Source organism: Globicephala melas, chromosome 6 (assembly GCF_963455315.2).
Source record: "Globicephala melas chromosome 6, mGloMel1.2, whole genome shotgun sequence".
Classification (NCBI taxonomy): Eukaryota; Metazoa; Chordata; class Mammalia; order Artiodactyla; family Delphinidae; genus Globicephala; species Globicephala melas.
Genome location: NC_083319.1, coordinates 538,881 through 559,386, shown reverse-complemented (window position 1 = coordinate 559,386; position 20,506 = coordinate 538,881). Strand labels below are relative to the sequence as shown.

Sequence of the window (20,506 nt, the reverse complement as noted above, 5' to 3'; positions counted from 1 at the left end):
CAGGCACGTGCGTCCGTGTCCGGGCGTCCAGGCGCTCGGACCAGGCCTCTCCCCGCAGGTACTGGAGCTCCCTGCGGAACCTGGTGGTGTCGCTGCTCAACTCCATGAAGTCGATCATCAGCCTGCTCTTCCTGCTCTTCCTCTTCATCGTGGTCTTCGCCCTGCTGGGCATGCAGCTCTTCGGGGGACAGTAAGTGAGGCCGGGCCCCGGACGCAGCGCTCAGAGGGGATGGTGCCGCCCCGGGCGCGTCCTCCGCTCTCCTCCCTGAGGGTCCTGAGGGGGGCCGCTGGCACCAGACGCAGCCCGTCCAGCCCGATGGAGCTGCCTCTGTCCAAGACCCTTGTTCCTCTCAGGTTCAACTTTCAGGACGAGACTCCGACGACCAACTTCGACACCTTCCCCGCCGCCATCCTCACGGTCTTCCAGGTAAGGCTCCCGCTCCTGGCTCACTTCTGGCGTGTGGGGCCCCCCTGCCGGGTGTGCAGGGCACACAGCCTGCCTTCCCCGTCAGCCCCTCCCGCCTCTGACGTGCGCCCCCCGCGCTGGGACCAGGTCGGAAGGAGCTGCCCGAGGAACAGGTGGACACCTTGGGAGGCCCTGGCTTCAGGTCGCCACTTACCTCTCTGCCCCCGAGACCTGGAACCGATCACAGCCGTCGTCCATTGAGAGTCGAGTGGAAAGCACTCCCCAGGCTTCTCCCTCCAATGGCTTGGCCCCAGCGGCCCCTGTTTCCCTTTGTGTCTGGAAACATGCCGCCCGCAGCCCCTGGGGACGCTGAGCCTTGGTTCCCTCTTGAGGACTCTCCCGGTTCAGCGCTGTCCCCCTCACAGAGCTGTGGCCCCTGGGTGCCCCACAACTGGCCTCACCAATGAGCACCCTCCGCCACACCTGAGGCCAAGCAGGACAGGCGGGGGCGGCGGGGGTGCCCACAATGGCACTTAGGGAAGCCCACAGGCTGCAGGTGCTCTGGCCAGGGCCCTGCCTGGCTCCTGGCCTCTGGGGCCGCTGGCGCTGCCCCCCAGCCAGCGCTGGAGCCACAATGAGTGTATGGAGAGGGGACCTTTGGGGCTCCTCTCTCAAAGGAAGGCGTCTTTCCAGCCGACCGTTTGAACCACACTAGACGCTTGCTGACAGAGTGACTCAGTCTCGTGATGTCACCCGCAAGCCCCCCTCCCGACCTGGGTGGAGCAGAGCAGCTCTTTTCCCAGAGGTTCGTCTGCTCCCGGCCTGGCAGGACTCCAGACCCCGGGCTGTCATCGTTCTGTTTCCTGTCCGACCCCACTTTCGGGTCCTGTGGCTTCGCCGTCCTCTGAGCTTTAAGGATTGGGTTGCCCGTCAGCGTACTACCCTTCGCACCTTCTCCATCAGAAGCATCGCCAATGGCTTGACTGACTCAGAGCTGGGGAAGCGTCCAGCCCTTTAAGGAGGCCGAGAGAGTGGTCGAGGCTGGAGGAGGCTGAGAGGACGGCCAGGACAGACTGTTGGCCCAGCCGGGCCTGTGACGCCCACAGGATGATGCTGGGTCGAGGGCCTGAGACCCAGGCCGGAGCCCCTGCTTCTGAATGGGGTTGGAGAGGGCACAGGGAGGCATGTGACCAGGGGGAGAACAGCTTGAACTCTGCTCCTGGTGAAGCTGCCTGACCACGCCCACAGGTGGAGGGTGAGCCGCTCCTAAGAAACTGAAGCAGCACACTAATGCAGGCGCCGTTAACCCTCAGAGGGTGAAGGAAGAACTCAGCACAAAATTACGGAAGAAAGCCACCTCGGACCTGAGGATCTCCGGTTAATGCGAAAGATAACTAAGTAACATTCCTGGAAGTAAAAGACACAGCTGCTTAAATAAAAAGTGGAGGCTGAACCGCACACTGACGTGATCCTCTCAAGAACGCGGAGGACCTGAGCCAGCTGCGGCTCAGAGGTGGAGAGAGAGGGCGCCAGCGATGTTCCAGAAAGAGCTGAGACCTGGACACAGCCTGTTACAGAGAAAATCTTGAAATCTGTTCTAGAAAGACAGAGCTCCTGCAAAAGAATGCCAGTCTGATGGCAGGCCTCTCGTGGCAATGATGCCAGAAGGTCTGGGAAAAGCAACTTTAAAGTATTGGAGGACGGTCCCTGTTGGCCTGGAATTCCCACTCAGAGAGCCGCAATTCGAGGTGGAAGAAAGACACACCCAGACACAGATTCTGAGAGTCACAGCCAACTGCTGAAAGCGCTGCAGACACGGATATGGATACGTCTAGGAAAGAGGATAAATGGGGAGAAAAGGTGCATTAACCCAAGGAGAAGCAGAAAAGCTGGGCTATTTCAGAAACTGAATAATTTCTGAATACTAATTGAATAATTGAAAAATCTACCTGCCCTGGAGACACGCTGACAGATTTACAAGTGAATTCTGCTGCATATTTCAGAAAGGTTACTCCAATTTTATACAGACGACTCCAGGGAAGTTAAAGAGGAAACACCCACCCTTTTATGAGACTGGAATAACCTTGGTATGAAAACACTAGACAAGGGCAATATAAGAGAACGAACATATAGATTACTGTCACACACAGAGAGACAAAACGTCCTGAGGGGAGCACTGGGTGTACTTAAAGATCGTCTTTATGATCAACTTGAATTTATCCTAGAAACGCAAGATGATTTAACGTTAGAAGGTCTATTAATGTAATTCATCTTAACAGATTAAAGAAGGAAAAAAACACATACGATCAGAGAAAACATTTGAACTCTAGCAAAAGCACAGCCAAGCACCAGAGAGAGAGGCAGATGAAGCAAGACTGACAAATTGTGTTGATGGTTGAAGCTGGGTGATGAGTACGTAGGGATATATTACACTCTCCACTTTGTATGTTTGAAACTGTCCATCGTGAATTTTTTTTTCTAAAAGAAAATCCCATGATAAAACCCAACAGTCCTTGCAAATAAAAACCCTTAGCAGATTATGCTAGTATCAGTGGTCTTAGTGCAGTAGAATAAGAAAAAAATGAAATAACATTTCTCAGGATTGCCAAGGAAGAAAGAAAAATGTCATTATTTACAGATGAAATACTTACACACACAGAACACTCATGTTGTCACTGCAGATGGACAGTTTGGTTATCCATAGACAAAAACGTGGAGTTGGATTTCTACCCTGTAGCAGATTTGAATATCAGTTCAGATGAATTAAGATGTAAATGTGAAGAGCGACTCTGAAATTTTAGAACATACAGGAGAGTAATGTTACTGACTGAAAGCAGGGAAAGCCTTCTTAAGGAAGATGTAGAAAAGCACAGATCATAAAGGAAAGCTTTGACAGATTTGGCTATTGAAATACAAATTTCTGTGCATCAAAAGACACCATAAAAAGGTCAAACGAAGAAGTCATAGGCTGGGAGTAGATGTTTCCACAGCATTAGCTAATAACCAACAGCCAGAATAAATAACCAATAACCAGAATAAATCGAAGACTTCCACAAATCAAAAAGGCGAGACAAATAATGCAGCAGGAAAGGGCAAAGTGTACAAGCAAGGAACTCGGGACAGGAAATCGGGCTGATGAGTAGACCTGTAAAAACCGTCATCTGTTTACGCATAGTCAGGAAATGCACAGTAAAGCCACCTGTCAGTTTAGCTGAAATTAAGAAATCTAACAGTCTCAAGGTTTAGAGAAGAGGTGGAGAAATGAGGATTCCTTTGTGCTGTTGGGGGGTTGGTAGAACCACTTTGGAAAGTAATGTCACAGTATCTAGCCCACCGGAACTCACACACAGCAGTTGCTGTTGTGGGTATGTGCTCTGGAAGGTCCCTGGCCTAATGCACAGAGAGAGACCTGCGAGACCATCACAGCAGCATCGTGTATGATGGCGAAACGCTGGAAACCTCTTGATTGTTCATCATCAGGAGAGTGGATAAGGAGGGTGTGTTCCGTCTGCGCAGCAAGACCGTGAATGACCTAGAATTAACTATATTAACATGGATCACAAGCAATGTTAAGCTAAAAAAAAAAGAAAAGCAAGATTTGAAATAATACAAGGCATATGATACTATTTCACTAATTTTTTAAATTGAAGTATAGTGGATTTACAATGTTGTGTTAATTTCTGCTGTACAACAAAGTGATTCAGTTATACATATATACATTCTTTTTCCATTATTTTCCATTATGGTTTAGCATATGATACTAAATATTTAATAAGGATGGAAACATCTTGTTTCAAAACACATTGCATAACAAGTTTATGGTATATATGGAAGTACAGGTGTAAAAGCTTGCATGGGAATGTTTAACACCAAATTCAGGGTGAGGTGGGCTGGGGGAGAGGAGGAATGAGACTGGAGATTTCTATTGAGGGAACTTCAGCTACATTTTAAAGTTTTATTTCTTAAGCTGGGTAATGGGTACACAGAGCTTTAAATATTATTCATTGTACCTTTCTGAATGTTTGAAATCGTACATAATTTAAAATTAAATGGGTACAAAAAGATAAACTCAGTAGACCTTAACCAAAAGAAAGCTGGTGTAATGTTAACATCAGCCAAAATAGAAGTGAAAAAGAAGGTGAGAAAAAAGCTGTTGTAAAAATCAGGAAGTACATTACGCAACAATAAGAGGAAGATGCAGCCTCACGGCACGGCTCAAAAAGCATACCAAGCAAAACCCGACAGAATTACAGGGAGAGATCAGCAGTCCACCCTCTTTTAAGAGACTTATACTTCTATCAGACTGAAGGATGAAGCTGATCAGGGATTAGACAGGATGTAAAAGAACTCACGAGCACAGCAGTCACAAATCGGCTGGTGCGCACAGAACTTGCCGATTGATAGTGAATAAAATAGCCGTTATTTGGGGCACAAGGAGCATTCACAGAAACCGATCGCTTGTTAAGTCGCTCCGGAAATTTCTACAAGCATTAAAGAATCACAGTCCTACAGCGCACATTCTTTTTTTTTAAAATTTATTTATGTTGTTTATTTTTCTTTGGCTGCGTTGGGTCTTTGTTGCTTTGCGCGGGCTTTCTCTAGTTGCAGCGAGCAGGGCTACTCTTCGTTAAGGTGCGCAGGCTTCTCATTGCGGAGCATAGGCTCTAGGCACGTGGGCTTCAGTAGTTGTGGCTCGCAGGCTCTAGAGCACAGGCTCAGTAATTGTGGCACACGGGCTTAGTTGCTCTGCAGCATGTGGGATCTTCCGGGACCAGGGATCGAACCCGTGTCCCCTGCACTGGCAGGCAGATTCCGAACCACTGAACCACCAGGGAAGTCCAGCACATTCTTGATATTACTTAAATAAATAGAAAGCACTAGTAAACAGTCACTTAAGATCTTCCCCATATTTGAAAGCTGAGGGTTTGGGTTGAAGAAGACAGCACAGTGGGCAGTACAGAATATTTAGGACTGAACAATAATTAGCAAAGCTCATAGGATGAGTCTGAAGCAATACTTAGAGGAAAACTTAGAGTCTTAAAAGCAATTATCAAGATAAGAGAATGACTAAAAATAAATAAGTTAAGTGCTCATCTTAAAAATCTAGAAAAAAGAATAATAGAGTAAACCAAAGAGAAATTGAAAGCAGGAAAAAATGATGCTAAGAGCAGACATTAATGAAACATAAAACTAAAATACCAAGATAACAAAATCCTAAAAAGCTCGTTCTCAATAAGGCTAATAAAGTAGATAACTTTATAGCAAGACTGATCAAGAAAAAAAGCACAAATAAAAAGTATAGCCCAATGCAACAAACTAGTGAATATAATGAAAAAGAAGCAGACTCACAGATAAAGAGAATAAAAGAGTGGTTACCAGTGGGGAAAGGGGAGGGGGAGGGGCAATATAGGGGTAAGAGGTACAAACTATTACGTATAAAATAAGCTACAAGGATATATTGTACGATATAGGGAATATAGACATATTTTATAATAACTATAAATGGCATATAACCTTTAAAAATTGTGAATCACTGTATTGTACACCTGTAACTTACATAATATTGTACATCAACTATGCTTCAATAAAAAAATATTTTTTTTGAAAGTATAGCCTAAAAGGGAGGTATAACTACAGAAAAGGGAGATATTTTTAAAATCCCAAAAGAATATTATGGCAACTTTATGCCAATAGGTTTGAAAACTTAGATGAAATGTGCACTTCTATAGGAAAACATCAGTTACTTAAATCAGCTCAAGAAGAAAAAAGAACTGGATAATTTTATAACCGTTAGAGAAATGGAATCCCTAGTCAAAGCTCTCTTCCTGCCTTCCTGCCTCCTGCGCAGGGCTCGGGGAGTTATAAGGTAAGTTTTGCCACGCCTTTAAGGAACAGATGGTAATGGACTCAGACACTTCCAGAGAAGGGAAGAAACCATTTCATGGGGCTAGGACAACCTTGACCCCACAGCCCGGCAAAGACAGTGTAAGGAAAGCAAAATGCAGACAGAGCGTGAGCTCTGTCAACCAAAAAAACTGTAGGAGGCTGCAAATAAGAAGTGTTTTGGGGTCTTAAGAACTGCAATTCAAGAGACACAGATTTGGCTAAAATAAAAAGAGTGTCCTGGGGAAGAGAAAGAGTCGGGGGCTTGTAAGACAAAAGCCACGAGGCTGCGCTCTGACACAAGAAGGGAACTGTGTGTCCTTCAAGGACGGCTGTCACCAGGCATTGTAGGGTAGGTGTCTGATAAGTGTCTTGAGTTTCTGACAGATGTTCTGGAGGCCTGCATTAGGACATGAAGTGGTCAAAGGCCAGATTCCATCCAGGCCTCCTGGCTCCACTTCAGAGAGCTCTCTCCTTCCACAGATCTGTGAGGCGGGGGCTTTGTTTTGTCGACTGAGGATGTCAAGTGCCTGAAGACTGCCTGACGCACAGCAGGCAGGCACTCTAAGTGTTCGCTCAGCGAAGGTAGATGCAAATAGTCTGAAATAGAATACTCAAAAATCAAATCCAATTGTGTATAAAATAGAACCTCATGGCTAAACTGTGCTTATCTCAGTAATACAATAATTTGTCAATGTAATTTCCTGATCTCTACAGTTTAAAAGAGAAAAATAAGCATATCAATAGATTTAGAAAGATAGAATATTGATATGATGATGAAAAACGTGTTATACAAAGAACTTAAAATACTGAGGACTCAAAAAAAAAAAAAAAAAACCGAAAACAAACCCACAGCTAGTTGGGTGATAGCTAATATGGATGGGTTTCTTTTTTTTTTTTTTTTCTTTTTTTTGCGGTACGCGGGCCTCTCACTGTTGTGGCCTCTCCCGTTGCGGAGCACAGGCTCAGCGGCCATGGCTCACGGGCCCAGCCGCTCCGTGGCACGTGGGATCCTCCCGGACCGGGGCACGAACCCGTGTCCCCTGCATCGGCAGGCAGACTCTCAACCACTGCGCCACCAGGGAAGCCCAGGTTTCTTTTCTGAAGAGATGGAAATAAAATTCTAAATTCAGACTTCTAAATTGTGAATTTAGAATTCAGTTCTAAAATTGACTGTGGTAATGGTTGCACATTTTTGTGAATATACTAAAAACCATTGAATTATACACTTTAAGTGACTGAATTATATGGTATGTTAATTATATCTCAGTAAAGCTATTATTTTACAAAGACCGTTGCAAACATCACAGATAAAAGATTGTTGGTGGTTAATTTTATGTCAACTTGACTGGACCATGGGGTGTCTAGATTAAGCATTATTTCTGGGTGTGTCTATGAAGGTGTTTCTGGATGAGACGAGCATTTGAATTGGTGGACTGAGAAAGCAGATGTGGAAGCCTCACCCAGTCCACCGAAGGCCTTAGTAGAATAAAAGGGCTGAGTTAAGGGAGAGTCCACTCTCGCTGCCCGACCATCTTTGAGCTGGGACATCCGTCTTCTCTTGTCTTTGGACTCAGAGTTGGGCTGAAACTTACACCATTGTCTCTCCTTGTCAGCTGTGGGTCTTGGGACTTATTCTCCATGACCACAAGATATACCCAGACATCTCCCCTTGGTTCTGTTTCGCTGGAGAACCCAGACTAATACAGATTGAAAGCATAACTAAGGATATCTAGTATTCAGGCAGTTGAAGTCAATGTAATAAGAAAAAGAAAGAGGCAGAAGAACTGGAAAGGAATAGACAAAATAGTTATTATTTACAAATGGTGTGATTATTTACATAGAAAACTCAAGAGAATCAATTAGAAATAATAAGAGAATTCATTGTTGCTGAACACAAGGTCAACACAGGAAAAATAAAGCTTTTCTATATAACAGTATCATTCAATTAGAATATCCAATTAAAATGAAAGACTTCATTTACAGTAGTAACAAAAGCTATGTTATCCAGAAATAAATCCACAAAAAGTATGCAAGACTTTTACAGGTGAAATTATAAATTGTTATTAAAAGACCGAAAGAACTGAATACCTATGTTTATAAATGGGACGCCTTACTGTGGTAAAGGGATCCGTTCTCCCTAATTTAATTTGGGATCCAAATCCCAACAGAACTGCTCTTGGAATTCAGCATATTGATTCTGTGGCAGAGTAAATGGCCAAGGATAGCCAGGACAGTCCAAGAAGGAGTGATGTGCCCCTCCATATATCAAGACTTATTATAAAGCTACAGTAATGAAGATTGTGAGGTATAAAGACAAAGTATCAAAGAACAGACTAGAAAGCCCAGAAACATGCCCAAGCCTATGTAGGAAGTTGCTCATATGAAAAAGATGGCATTTTAAATCAATGGGGGCGGGATGGGATGGTCAAAAAACGAGCCTTCTGTGTGGAAGAAAGGAGGTCTTCATCCTCAGGTGTGCACAGAGCAGTACCCACAAGCCCTAGTTGGGTTAGAGACCTAAAAGCCAAACTTTAAAATGATTTGAAGAAATAGAGGAAAATTATTTATGACCTTGGGACGGAGAGAGATTTCTTAAGGGGCAAAAAGCAGAAACCATGAAGGAAAAGACGGACACATTTGACTTCATTCAACCTCTTTACAACACAAACAATTAGTTAGAGGCAGAAAGGAGACCAGCAGAAGGTTTCTCCAGTAGACATTGCAGATAGAGAGCTAGCATATACAAGAATACTTAAGGAGGTCAGTAAGAAAAGGTGAGTTACCAGAAATCCAAGCCAAAGTGTTGAAAAGGCCACAGAAAGGAGATCTGAGCAGCCACTGGATACAAGAGAAGACGTCCCGCCTGCCTGGCTCTTCCGTTCACCGCTCCGGCCGGGAGCTATCAAAGGGTGTGACTGCGCTCAGTTTGGGACGAGGGTGTGAGGAAGACAGAGCCTGCGTTGCTGGTGGGACTGTAATTTGGGATAAACACTTTGGAAATGTCTAGTGAAGTCAAAGGCGTGCAGAACCTACGATCCAGCAGAACCAGTTCTAGACAAACTTCATGTTCACAGTGGGACACACCGGCAAAAACCTCGGAAGTGCCTGTTGGGGAAGATGGGTGAGTACGTGGAAGGGATCTATGCAGCACCTTCCACGAACAGTGGGTTTATACGTGTCCACCCGGGGAAACTTCAAAGATAAAAGAGTGAATGAACGGAATGATGATGTAGTCTGACACCTGCCCGTGCATGTTTCAAACACACGTGGTGTATTTCATTTATAGGCGTGTGTGTGTGTTGTGTGGTGTAGGACCACAAAGACTGGAGGCCCCCCAGGTTCACGGTTGGGGTTGCCTGTCGAGGGTGATCGTGGGCAGTGGGACCTGATGCGAATATGACAAAATGTTAGCAATTTCCATTCTGAGTGGCAGACACACGAGTGTCTGTTACCTTATCCCCTTGCACTTTCCCCCAAATACAAGTGAAAAAGAGGCACGTGTTTCCCGATGGGGCAGGGACGGCATTTAGCCGCCCTCGTGGCCTGGACCCCCTGGGCCAGGGGAGGCAGGCACCTGGAGGGTCAGAGGCCCTGTAGCTGTTGTCTGGCCGTGAGCAGCTTGTGCCCCCTGCGAGCCTCAGTTTCCTCACTGGTGCGGCAGTGACCAGGCAGCTCTGGGACGTGGGAAGCTCTGCCATGGTCTCCTTGCCTTTGCTCGCCTTTCTCTCCTGCTGGGAGCTCCCTTTCCATTCTTGGCAGAAACCCAGAGCATATTCATCTTGACCCAGCCCAGCAGCCATGTCCTTCTGGAAGTTTCTCTGGAGGCTCCTGGGCCACCTTAACCATCATCCAGGGACCTGTGTGTGCGCACTCGTGTGCCCATGGGCTTGTGGGTGTTGGCGTGCGTGTGAACGCGGGTGGCTGTGGGGACATGCCCCGGCTGCTCTCCCGCCCTCTGCAGATCCTGACTGGGGAGGACTGGAACGCGGTGATGTATCATGGGATCGAATCGCAAGGTGGAGTCAGCAAAGGCATGTTCTCGTCGGTTTACTTCATTGTCCTGACGCTGTTTGGAAACTGTATCCTTCTGCCGTCTGGGCAAGGGGGTCGGTGCTTCCTGGGCCTGCTCTCCCCTCCCTCCCCAGGAGGACGGAGCCGGTGGTCGGCACGAATGAACGTGTGGGCGGCTTTCCCATGGAGGGTGGGCCATGATGCACCCCTGCCCAGGAGCAGCTTGAGTTACAGATGCAGCCTGAGGTCGGCCCCGGGGCCGAGGAAAGCGCGAGCAGCGCGTGGGCTGTCCCGAGGCAAGTAGCGAGGTCAGCGGCGGGAAGACGTGGCTTTGAGCCTGAGGGCAGCCATGTGTTTTGTTTTCACTTTAATTTAATTCAGTAATTAAGTTGTGGCACTGGGCTTTTGAACAAACCTTCGCCCATGGAAACGCCCACCTGCAGAGAAGCGCAAAGGAAGGTCTTGTGCGGAGGATACTCCTCAGGCTTGTGTTTCAGGGTCTGGGCTGTGGGACTCTGGGGCGTCAGGGCAAGCCCAGCCAGGGAGGCTGTGCCTCAGGCCCCCTGACCGCGCCGCCCGGTTGGAGTGTGTCCCTGTGGCTGGGCCCCAAGGGGCATGGCCTTCGTCCTGCTCTCGGCGTAGCGAGGCCTCTGCGGGTGCCCACAGCTGTGGGCAGTGCCAGGAGGCAGCAGCCGACCTTGGCGTCCTGTCCCGTGGGCCCCGCTGGGGCCCTGAGCAGGCCTGTCTATGAGGCACTGCCCTGGGATGTGGGTCCCCCCTGAGTCCCAGGGCACCTCCTTGCCAGACAGGGGGCCTGACGCACAGGGGTCACGCAGAGCCGACGGCTGCTTGAGCGTGGCACTGGCCCAGAGCCGCTGGGATAACATGGGGCCCAGGGCTGTCCCTGGGCGTCTGTCCCAGGACCAGAAGGGTCTGAGACGGTTCGGCTGTCACAGCTGAGGGGAAGGGGCAGCTGGCATTAAGCGGGCAGCGGACACCCCATGGCAAAGGACTGCCTGCCCATCGTCAGTGTGCAGGACACTAGGTGACCGGGAGGGCACCCACCCGTGGGGGCCAGGGGTGGGCCTGGGTCTGCGGGGGCGGCACAGGGGTGAGGCACCGAGGGCTGGGGCTGGGGCAGGGGCGGGGGCAGCGCAGGGAGGACAGTGCTGCCTGGCGCTGAGGCTGGGAGAGGCGGCTCCGTTGACGGGGAACCTGAGGGGGTTCAGGTCAGCGGCAGCGCGAGGGCCTGGGCCTGCAGAGTTCAGATGGGCGGGGCAGGGCCGTTGGGCCCCCTGACCCTGGGACCCTGGGGAGCTACCTGCCCTCTGTGGCCTTCGTTTCCTCCTTTCTGACTGGGGGCCATAGGAGCGCCTTGTCGCGGCTCCCAGGGGGCACAGTGGGAGGACGCTTTGGAGGCAGCGGCCTCCTGCTGGGCACTCCCGTGGCATCTGCCATCCGCACGTTGCCCCTGCTGCTCTGGAGGAGGGGCACCTCGAGGGAGGGGTCCCAGGACTCGGCTTTGGTAAAGGAAGGTGGGAACGAAGCCAGGCATGTGTCCGTGAGCCTTGCCAGGAAGCTGGTCCGTCGGTCTCTGCTCGTGGGACCCAAAGGTGCCAGAGCCCACATGCAGCCTGGGTGCTTGTTGGGAGAGGTGGGGGCAGAGCGGGCAGCCCTTGTGCCCTCCTAGGAGGCAAAGGCAGATCAATCCAACACAGCGCGAGCTTCCGGCCTGGAGCGTCGGCCCTGAAGAGGGGGCGGGGGGAAGGGGTGGTGTGGGCCTTCGAGGAGGCCGGGCAATGTGACATTGCATGAAGGAGGCCGGGTGGAGGCCAGGGGCCCACAGGACCCAGCGGCTGGGCTGGGCTGTGTCTGGGGCTGACGGGCTGACAGGGCTGGAGGGCCGGGGGTGGGGGCGTGTGGACACCAAGGAAGGAGGCCGAGGCTGCTCAGGCCCTGGGGAGATGGGCCCCTGTGTTGTCAGAGGGAGCCGTGGTCTGAGCCTGGGAGAGGCTGTGCGTCGGAGGGCTTCCCTTCCTTAGCTGGAGCCGACCAGACACTCTGCTGAACGTCTTCCTGGCCATCGCCGTGGACAACCTTGCCAACGCGCAGGAACTGACCAAGGTGTGTAGGTAGGGACCCACCTGCAGCCTAGCTATGGGTGGGGTGGGGGGGGGTCAATCCGTGTCGCTCTGGATGCTGCTGCAGAGCCATGAGGAGGGCCAGGACCTGGGTTAAGGGCCATGTGACTGCTGTCCAGGGGTGTTTCCTCCAGGCCCTGGACAGGCAGGGCTGTGGGGAACGGCACCGAGGAGGTAGGCAGAAAGAGCATGCTGGGAAGGCAGATGGGCACGAGGGCAGCTCCTGGGAAGCCGAGACCTGGGAAGGATGACCGGAGAGGCAGGAGGAGGTGTGGGAGCTGGTGGTGGATGACATGGCGCAGACCAGAGAGGGGCCTGGAAGATGGGGGCCGGGCTGCCCTGGTCTCTGTGTGGAGTGGGCTGTGTCCTCTCAGGAGCGAGACGCATCAGGAGGTGGGCCTAGGGGCCATCCAGTCTGAAGACCCCAGAGGGCACTGAGGGACCCTTGTGGTCATTCCCGGTGTGGCTGGCTGAGCTCAGGCTGGCGCTGGGCAGCGCGGTCCTGAGTCGGGCCAGGCTGGCGCTGGGGGAGCAGTCGGTGCCTGTTCTCAGCAAGCCCGTGTCCCGGCAGGACAGCTTTCTTTCCAAGCTGTGCCCAGTGGGAGTCGTCTAACAGTCATGTCTCATCCTTGAGCCTGGTGGGGGACGTGATTACACGTGTCTCCCCTGTGGTTTCCCTCCAGATGGCACAACCCCCTGCCTGCTTACCGTCACCCTCTCTGCCCTGGGCAGTGCAGGCAGCCCGCTGTTTCAGCCTCAGGCTGGCGCTTTGACAAGCCCGGCTCCCGGTGCAGAGGGCACTCCTGCTGGTCAGGGGCTCTGAGCAGGCTCTGCTCCTTGCAGGCACGCGCATACTTGCTCTGTACGCCGGGCCTATGCCTGTGCGCGCACCTGTGTGTGTGGGTGTCTGTGCGCTCGCGCCCGCCGTCCCTGACAGCCTCCCACTTGTGTAGCACCCACTCCAGTCTAGCACATCCTAAGACTCTTAACACTGTCCCCGTTCTGGGGCTTGACTCGGGCCTTCCCTGAGGAAGGCAGGCGACAGAGATGCAGGTGTGCCACAGTGGTCCTGACAGCGCGTGCTGTACAGGTGCCCTGCTGCCCCACCCGGCTCCCTGCGAGGAGTGCTCCACGGGGGCGGCCCGTGCAGTGTGCCTCCCCCCACCCCCTAGCTGGGCTGGGGCAGTGCCTGTGGGTCTGGACTCCTCCCTTCTTCTGGGTGCTGGCTTCTGAGGATTGGGAATCCCACTGGCGTGCCCATTTCTGTTGTTAGCCAGTTCCTAGACTGAACCTTGCCATTCAGGAGGGGCTGGAGAATGGCCCAAGGCTCTGGCTGGGGGGACCCGTGCAAGCACAGAGCACTTCTTGGGGTCAGGATTTACAGGACCACGTGAGCTAGGGGTGCCCAGCAGCATCGTCCTGGGCTGGGTGAGCTTGAGTTCAAAGCTCTCACTGCCCCTTCAAGGCTGTCAGTGGGTGAGGACATACTGACAGGCCATGTCCTTGGGGCCCTGTATCCATGCACAGACCATAGGTGGTGGCCCCTTTGGGCAAACTGCCCTAATTCAGGAATTTCCTTGCTTTGGGAGTTGGGGCAGGTGGACGCCTGTCTGTGTCAGGCTATGGGGCATTCCTGGGCTGGCCAAGAGACCAAAGGGCGGACACTCCCTCCTTTACAGTCCCACAAATATATGGTAGCATCATTTATTTTGAAGTGGAAATAAACTCACATCGAGTTTGTTTGTAGAACACCAGTTGGAGTGATTTGAGGGCCGTAAACCAGGATGGAGCCCATAGCTGGAGGAACGACGTCTCTAGGGTGTTCTGGTGGGTCTAGCTCTGCCTCCCCTCTGAGGCCTGAAGTTTGAATGTCTCTTCTCTATGGTGGGAAATCTTCAGACAGCTAATAGGGGGCTTAGTTGCCATTGCTCTGCCTCTAAAAGCAGATTCAAGGACATTTGGGGACATGTTGGGAATGCCAGCTCCCAGGGGAGCCAGGTGGGCCCGGGATTGGGGTAATGGGGGATATAAGCATGGGCCCAGTGATCTAGCTGGACGGCACAGAGACTGGTTTCCCTCCCAGGGCTGGTAGACTCAGCCTAGAGCTGTTTATCTAGATCTGAGGAGCAGATCATGTTGGTTTTGCCTCGTGACATGGGGCCAGGGCTGGAGGGTCTGTCTGGATGTCCACTCCCTTCCCGTGGAGAGGGCAGAGGCAGGGCGGGGTGTCTGCGCAGGTGCGCACACATGAGCACATGCTATCCCGGGTGGCAGAGAGCCGTGGGGCTCCTCTCCAGGAACTCAGTGGGGAAGGGAACACAGGGCCAGGCATGGTCACAGGTAGACCGATGTGACCCGATGAGTGCAGGTGGAAAAGCTCAAAGGCTGCAAGGTGGCCCTGCTAGGCACATTGCTGGTGATGGTTCGTGTGGGTGGTGCAGGGCAGGGACCCAGGCTCAGGGTGGGGCGCCTGCCCCTCGCCCTGGCTCAGCACCCTGGGGAAGAGGTGACTTCGTTCCAGTGTGACAAGTGCTCTGGGTGGCGGGGGAGCAGGTGGGAATAAAGGAGGGGTGGGTTTGCATTTTGATGGAATGAAGACTAACACGTGGAAATGGGTCCCTGGGGCTGGAGCTCTGGAGTGGGGCTGTCAGCTGTGAGCGCCCTGGGAAGGGGTGCTGACACAGAAACCCTGGGGACTCTTGCCTGCAGAGGTGGGCGTAGCAGGGCGGTCTGGAGCGTGGGTGGGTCGTGCTAAGGCAGGAGCTGGCTTCCTGGCCCCACTGGCTCAGGAGGCAGGAAGGACTCAGAGGCCCCAGGCGGAAGAGCTGGTGGCATCGGAGTGGACACAGCACTCTCAGGCTAGCTACACACTTCTGTCTGTCCAAACAGGACGAGGAGGAGATGGAAGAAGCAGCCAACCAGAAGCTTGCTCTGCAAAAGGCCAAAGAAGTGGCTGAAGTCAGCCCCATGTCTGCCGCCAACATCTCCATCGCCGCGTAAGGCTCTCGGAGTGGGTTGTGGGCGGTGGCGGGAGCAGAGTCCAGCTCCCCCGGGGCCTCCTCAGGGGCCCTCGCCTTGGCTGGAGCTGTTAGGATACAGCCCCTTCCCAGGAGCTGAGATGCGGGGGAATGGCACTCCTCCCCTGCGGGGACTTTTGAGCAAAGAGACCACCAAGTAAAGCCTCCCCGCTTCTCCCCGCCGGGGGGAGAGCGCGGTGTGGCAACGCCGTGGGTGGGAGTGACCACGGAAGGCGGCCCTCTGGACAGTCTTGGGCAGCGCCAGGGACTTGGTGTGTCTGACTTACACACCGCCTTTCAGAAGTGTGTTTTGTGAGCCGGAAGATTCAAGGGGTTACTTCAGCAGCCCAAGAGACTTAATGCAGTTTCCAATAGTATCGAGTTCTGGTGTTGGGACAGGGGTCGAGAGGAGGCCTCTCTGATGAGCAGAGGTGCAGGCGGGGCTGAGACTTCCGTCGGGGACTCTGGTCACCCAGAGCCAGCTGAGAGTGCTGCTGGGGGCGTTATGGATTTCCGAGTTGGGACAGAACGCCCCAGCGCAGGGCCAGAAGCCACGGTGGGCTGGGGGGCGTTGGCCCCCGGGGAAGGAGGCAGGAAAGTCCGGCCCAATCCCGGTCACTGGGTGGCCGTGAGAGAGCACAGAGGGGCTCGGGGCCAGGCTGAGCCCACCCTGGAGCTGCTGCCCCTGCCTTCTGCCCCGCTCGCCAGCCCCCGCCACGGCTCCCACTCCCCACGCTGCTCCACGGGCCCCCGCTCTGCACCTGCTCCCCTCTCCCGTGCACACTGTGCTGCGTGGTCGGAGCACCTCAGGCCCGTCTGTGGTGACACAGGCACTGGTGCCGAGAGTGCGCTGGCACGTGGATGCGTTTGTGGGAGTGGGAGTGTGTACACGCACGGGTGAGGGTGCATCTCAGCAGCCCCATTCTCGCCTGGACGCCACAGGGCCATGGCCTGTTTTCTAGGAGGATGTTTGCGGAGGACCTGTCTCTAAGGTGAGCAGAAAGTGCTGGCCTTTGGGGGAGAAGAAGTAAAGGGAGGTCCCAGGCCCTGGGAGTCCAGGCAGGGGTGCAGGGGGCCTGCAAGGGGCCAGGCAGGACACAGCCGCCATCATTCCACAGCTGCTGGGGGCCCAGTGCCCAGCTGTTCTGGAGTTCTGTCGTCTGGCCAATGCACCTGCTCGGTCTGCTTGGTCCTGGGCTTGCTGTGACCCGGTTACTTCCTGAGCTGCCTAAGCTGCTGGTGGTCTGTGTAGAGGACGTGGTTGGTGACTGACCCATTTATTCACGTGGGCCCTGCGGAGTTTCTGTGTAACTTTTGCCTTCCTGCTGTCCCGGAGGGGAGCGTGGTGTCCTGTGTCCCCTGCTGCTGCCCAGGGCTGCCCATTCCTTGGGGATGTGCGGCAGGGTGTCCACTCCCACCTGGGCTGGGACCTAAGCGGGGAGGGGCCCTCAGCACAGCCACGGGGAGCTTGTCAGGACACCCGAGAGGGAAGTCTGGATGTCCTTCCTCTCCCTCCGCCCCCGTCCCCGTTTGGGACGCCGCTGTGCAGGAAGCAGGCTGTAGGCCTGCATCCCCGGGGCCTGGGGGACACTTGGCGCTCTCCCTCACAGCAGGCCCCGAGCTCGGTGCTGGCCCATCCCTGTCACGGCCAAGCTGGGGTATGTCCAGGCACTGGCCCTTGCGTCCCCCTCTTGGGCCAGCTGTGGGTCCCGCGGCCTCCCCCGGGACGCGGCTTTGGGCTTGTCCTCGGCCCATCTCCGCTGCATGCACAGTGGGTCTGACGTGACTCCAGGTGCGGAGGGTGGGGGCGTGAGGACCACTGTGCGTGCTTGTTTGCTCTCCTCCGTCGAGCTGAGGCATCTGCGGGCAGGAGCTGTGCTCCAGCGCCTGTCTGTCCCGTCTGCCCCAACGGTTCCCTGCTCTGCTGGCAGCAGCAGCCTCTCCGTGTTCACTTCTCTGCCCGAGCCTCTGAGGTGGTGGGAGAGGCTCCGAGGGACCCCGCTCTGACCTGCTCCCGCAGCGGTGCTGTGTGGTCTGTGAGACGGGGGCCTGGTCGAGACGTGCGCTGTGAGCCTCTGATGCTCAGGGCGCCTTTCGTGTCCGTGGTGTTTGAGCGGCTCCATGGGCCGTGCCCGAGCGGACGGAGGCTCTGTGACGGACCCTCCTCAGAGGGGCGCCCGAGTCCCCTAGAGCCACTGGGGGTCCAGTGTCCTTGGCCTCAGGGGACAGTCCCCTCAGCCTCCTGGGAGGGAAGGACACTCAGGCTGATGCGGTCCTTCTGGCTCTCGGCTGTGTCGGCCTCGACGTCACTGGGACTCACAAGTGCCGGTGCCCACGGCCGCTCCCACACGCGGGTTCACACTCACACACGCTTGCTCTGATCCTTGTTCTCCTAATGTACACAGTCTCAGTCACACTCACACCAGCTCACATGCTCATTCACAAGCTCACACACTCAGCCATGCACACCGCTTTGCTCACTCTCTTGTACACACATGCCTGTATGCACGCAGGGCAGCCAGGCAGGGGAACTGCTTTGAGCTCCTCAGAAATGCTTGTCGACTCAACCTTGAGAAGGCAGCGCTGGGGACCCACCTGGTCCTCCCCTGGGAGGGAAAGGACTGTAAAGAGACCTATGGTTTCTCTCTATTGATTTTGGAAAAGCTTCCAGAAAGACACTTCCAGAAGGACACTCAAGGGAAGGTGGGCTGGTGGTAGAACCTGTTTGCCCCTGGGGAGGCTGGTGGTGACCTGGTGGCAGTGCCTTAGAGCCTGGGGAGCTGAGGGGCCAGGGCGGCTTGGGGGCTGAGCACGGTGTTCAGGAAGCAGGGCCCAGGTGAGGCCGGAGGCAGGTAGGCCCCTGTGTCAGCCGGCTCTGCTCCGCCTCGAAGGCCAGGGGACCACAGGGGTGAGCCCTCCCTGGCGCCCGGGGAGTGGGGCGCCAGGTCCGGCGGGGGCGAGGGGGCTGATCACAATGGCGGACGAGTGGTACCCGCTCCTTCCAGCCCCCCTGCCCTTCCAGGGCAGTGTGCACAGAGCTGCGCTGGACGGCCCAAGATGGCGCTCTTGCCCTCGGCCGTGGGGGTCACTGCTCCGTGGGCGCTCCTTCTCTCTCATCTTCTCTTTTACCCCGAGGTCTCGGCCGGCCTCACTCTGATAGAAGCATCCCCGGCCTCCTGCCTGGATGCACACTGCAGCCTGTGCCCTGACCCGGCGCGGCTCACACCGTTCTAGCCTCTCGTAGAACTCTCTGGTGTTCTCACTTTTGTTCTGTTTTGTTTTTTGCATGTGCAGTTTTGTAAAGCAAACTCGAGGTACTGTATCTCGCAGCTCATCTGTCTCCAGCGTAACCTCACCGTGAGTCTCTCTGCTGCAATTTCCATCTATGGCTTCGTGATAACTACACGCCAACGCCTTCTGTCCGCCCCTAACTCTGCTTCCCACTTCAAGTCATTCGCTTCAGGGGGCAGCTCCAGGCCCACATCCTGCAGCCTGGCCGGGGACGGCGGGCACACTTCCTGACGCCCTCACGTCCTGCTCGTGGGATCAGGCTCTCTGGGCTCAGCCCCTCCTCCTCTCCCTCCTGGTCTCTGTCCTCCTGCCTGTCTGTCCCTGTGCTGTCACTCTGGTGTCTTGAGCAGATCTACTTCTCCTGAGGTGACCACCACTGGGTGCCACTGGGGCTGTCTCCTTGTGGCTCCCATGAGGTAGAGGATTGCTCAGGGGCTCAGGACATCCGTGGGGTCCTCCTGCCCCACCCTGCCTTGCTGGGGAGGGGGTGTCTCTGGGACCCTTAGGAAGTCTTGTTCTCGCGAGAGCAGAGCTTCTGCCTGCTCGTGAGGCTTCCGGAGACCAGCCAAAGCCTGAGGTAGAGCCGTAGAAACCCCAGGGTGGCCCTGCTGGGGGTGACACCAGTCTGCCCCAGGGCCTTCTTTCTGCAGGTGAGAAGTCCCTGGAGATGGCCAGGTGCCCTCTCCGTGTCCTGGTGGTGACGGGCACTCCTGCCGTCCCTGAACCCCTGGCCCCTGTTACTTGGCCAGCACAGAGCTGGGCTCGGTGCTCTCACGAGCACGCGGACCTGCTGGCTGTTGGGCCCCCGACGTCCACAGGGTAAGAAGGCTGGATCCTGAACGACTGACTCCCGGGTGGCCTGAGATGCGGGCGTAGGTGCCAGCGCTGCTGTACCTGGGCTGCTCCACATCGTCACAGCTGGGGGTGACTGAGGGAAGACTGACTTTCTCAGCACGGAGACCTCAAAGCAGGGCCTCACCACAGAGGCTCCTTCTGAATCCTGTTGGCACATCTGGGTCAGGGCGGCTGAGCCGGGCTCTGCCTGCAAGCCGGGCTGGACTCGGTGGGGCGGGGGGGGGGCCCTTCCCTGTGCCCCCTTCGGGAGTGCTTCTAGACGAGGCTTTCGCCTGGGTCAGAGTCCTCTGCCACACTGCACTGTGGGTCAGAGCCTGACCCGCCCCCGCACATTCTTGGAGCTCGGTGGAGACACAGAGAGTGAGAGGCGAGCGCCGGCCACGCTGCGCCACATGCCAGGCAGGGCAGGGACAGAGCAGCAAGCAGGTGGGGGCAGGCTGCCGCCCCCCAGCAAGGCACAGAGGCAGAGACACGTCCAGAGAGGCAGCCAGCAGCGCCGCCGCGTGCTGGGCAGGCGCAGACAGTCTCGGGTGGCGTGAGGCCCAGAGAGGCAGCCACCCAGCAGGAGCGGGGCTGGTAGAGCCGCCCCTGGGAAGTTATGAGGGGAGCCTGCCAGCCCCACGCAGCCTCTAGTCCAGCAGGCACCCCGCCTCTCCGCGGACTTGAGCTGGTTCCTGGGTGAGACAGAGCTGCGTCTGAGGGTGAGGCTGAGGGCAGAGCCCGTTCCTCCTGAGCTACCAGCTACCACGTCCCCATCGTCTTTACTGCCTGCCTGTTTCTGTTCTGACAGGCGGGTCCCCAGGGCTCATGGCTGGGTCTGAGCAGGCCACCACCTGCCGCCCAACGGCTCCGAGTCCAGGCCCATCTCGGCCTGCTGGGCTGATGGGGAAGCCTGACCA

At 54.8% G+C, this 20,506-nt stretch overlaps 1 protein-coding gene across 7 annotated transcripts in view; it reads left to right on the top strand.

The window, feature by feature from the left end:
- CACNA1B (calcium voltage-gated channel subunit alpha1 B) overlaps positions 1 to 20,506 on the top strand; it is a 193,021-nt gene that overhangs the window by 81,457 nt on the left and 91,058 nt on the right. For 5 of the 7 annotated variants that reach the window (XM_060300064.1, XM_060300063.1, XM_060300061.1 and 2 more), the window contains exons 14-18: positions 59 to 190; positions 355 to 427; positions 10,254 to 10,371; positions 12,360 to 12,427; positions 15,334 to 15,440. In XM_060300064.1, coding sequence (XP_060156047.1) covers positions 59 to 190; positions 355 to 427; positions 10,254 to 10,371; positions 12,360 to 12,427; positions 15,334 to 15,440 — 498 coding nt within the window. Of the gene's footprint in view, positions 1 to 58; positions 191 to 354; positions 428 to 10,253; positions 10,372 to 12,359; positions 12,428 to 15,333; positions 15,441 to 18,755; positions 18,819 to 20,506 lie in introns of all 7 variants that reach the window. The other 2 variants (XM_060300059.1, XM_060300065.1) reach the window with 1 other exon arrangement.